This window comes from Colobus angolensis, unplaced genomic scaffold, assembly GCF_000951035.1.
Source record: "Colobus angolensis palliatus isolate OR3802 unplaced genomic scaffold, Cang.pa_1.0 Scaffold167, whole genome shotgun sequence".
In the NCBI taxonomy this organism is placed as follows: Eukaryota; Metazoa; Chordata; class Mammalia; order Primates; family Cercopithecidae; genus Colobus; species Colobus angolensis.
In genome coordinates, this window is record NW_012114788.1 from 1010982 (window position 1) to 1013345 (window position 2364).

General features: G+C 38.6%; 1 protein-coding gene across 1 annotated transcript in view; it reads left to right on the forward strand.

Annotated features, from left to right (window-relative positions):
* Positions 1-2364, forward strand: part of ATAD5 (ATPase family, AAA domain containing 5) — a 75910-nt gene that overhangs the window by 28505 nt on the left and 45041 nt on the right. The window contains 2 exon segments of the mRNA XM_011937699.1: positions 195-379; positions 2076-2233. Of these exon segments, the coding sequence (XP_011793089.1) occupies positions 195-379; positions 2076-2233 (343 nt within the window).

The following is a 2364-nucleotide window of genomic DNA, read 5'->3' on the forward strand; positions in this document are numbered from 1 at the left end:
GGGTTTCACCATGTTGGTCAGGCTGGTCTTGAACTCCTTGCCTTAAGTGATCCGCCCACCTTGGCCTCTCAAAGTACTTATATTACAGGCATGAGCCACCATGCCCAGCCCTAAAAATGTTTACTTTCTAGATAGTTTTTTCCTTTAAATGTTTATAACCTTAGCTTTTCATTTTCAAATCATTTTCTTAAAAGTCAAGATACATCTGAAAAATCTCAGGATTATGATGTTCAATGCAAAGCAAAGCGTGACTTCCTAATGAGTGGTTTGCCAGATTTGTTGAAACGGCAAATTGCAAAGAAAGCTGCTGCATTGGATGTGTACAATGCAGTAAGTACCAGTTTCCAGCGAGTTGTTCATGTACAGCAAAAGGATGATGGTAAGTTTGTTTTTTATTATTGAATATTTACTCTTCAACTGTTAGCAGTAACATTAAACTATGTAAGTTTCTTAAAGATGAGGCTGAGGTTTAATTATCATTCTTATGGTAACTTTAGTGGGAATTTTAAGGACAATTTCTCTCACTATCCATGGGGTTTGTTTCCAGGACCACATTGTGGATACCAGCACTCATGGATGCTCCAGTTTCTTGTATAAAATGGTATAGGCTAGGTGTGGTGTCTCATGCCTGTAATCCCAGAACTTTGAGAGGCCAATGCAGGAGAAGAGCTTGAGCCCAGGAGTTTGAGACCAGCCTGGGCAACACAGCAAGATCCTGTCTCTAAACTAACTAACTAAATTAATTAATTAAAATCTGCTAGGCATGATGGTGCATGTCTGTAGTCCCAGCTACTTGGGAGGCTGAGGTGGGAGGATCACTTGAGCCTAGGAGGTCAAGGCTACAGTGAGCCGTGATTATGCCACTGCATTCCAGCCTAGGTGACAGAGCAAGACCCTGTCTCAAAAAAAAAAAAGTTTAGCCTCTCTTCTGTACGTGGGAATTTCCCAGCTAGTCTTTTCAGTAATTTATTCTACTTTTTCTTATTTCCCGTCTCTGCCACTGGCCATTCAATTGATGAAGACTTTCTTGTTTTTTTACTAGTATAGCTTTATGTAGCATTTTTGAATAGTATCTTCGACTGTAGGAATTAGTTATGCTTTTCTTGCCTCATTTTGATGAACTCATTTTCACAGGAGTGCTGCTATAAAACTTAGCATATCTATTTGTAGATGAGCAGAGAGGCAAGCACAGAGGGAACCTCTCTCTCTTACAACCTTCAGAATTATTGAACGCTTACTATTGCCTGGAATTCTGCTGAGCAATTCATATACATATCTAGTTTAATCCTGATAACAACTCTTTAAGAGGTTGAGTATTATAATTATCACCCTCACTCTGAATGTAAGGATGAAGAAACTTAAGATATAGGATCTCACCAGTGCTCACAAGGTTAGTAAGTGGCAGAGGTTGGGTTTGAATCCAGGTCTAACTTAAAAGTTTAGCTTTAGACCAGGATGCGAACTGCCTCCTAAATGGTTTTTCTTTCTTTCTTTTTTTTTTTTTTTTTTTTAGACAGAGTCTTGCTCTGTTGCCCAGGTTGGAGTGCAGTGACGAGATCTCAGCTCACTCACTGCAACCTTGTCTCCTGGGTTCAAGCAATTCTCTTGCCTCAGCCTCCTGAGTAGCTGGGATTACAGGTGTGCACCACCATGCCTGGCTAATTTTTGTATTTTTAGTAGAGAAGGGGTTTCACCATGTTGGCAAGGCTGGTCTCGAACTCCTGATCTCAAGTGATCCACCTGCCTTGGCTTCCCAAAGTGCTGGAATTACAGGCGTGAGCCACTGCGCCTGGCCCTCCTAAAAGTTTTAACCTGATTATCAAGGTTGATTTGAAAAGAAAGGAAAGTTTGTTAATATTTGTTTATTTTTAACAACTGAGAGGGAAGTCTGGGTGACTTTTACTAATTCTATTTGTTGGAGGGTAGGATTTTGTTCCCTTTATAGTCAGTGGGTTTTTGGTACGTTTGTGTTAATTATGTAGTTGTCAAGTCTTTTCATGTTTACATATTTGACATTCAGTAAATAGATAGTGTATAAATAAGGTTTATTAAGATATTTTTCTATTTTTCTTTAGGGTGTTGTTTGTGGCATTTGAAACTACCCTCTTGTCCTCTCTTAACTAAATTTAAAGAACTGAACACTAAAGTGATAGATCTCTCAAAATGTGTTATTGCTCTTGGTGAATTTTCAACATTGAATTCAAAGTTGAAAAGCAGTAACTCTGCTACTGTGGTAAGTACTAAATAAATAGCTCATCCGTTGTAGAGTGTTTCCCTTACATCTTGCAGAGGAAAAAAATTTTTGGATATCTACTCTTACAGCCTCGAGTGTTGTCCTAGAGTTTAATTTTTTTTTTTTTTTTT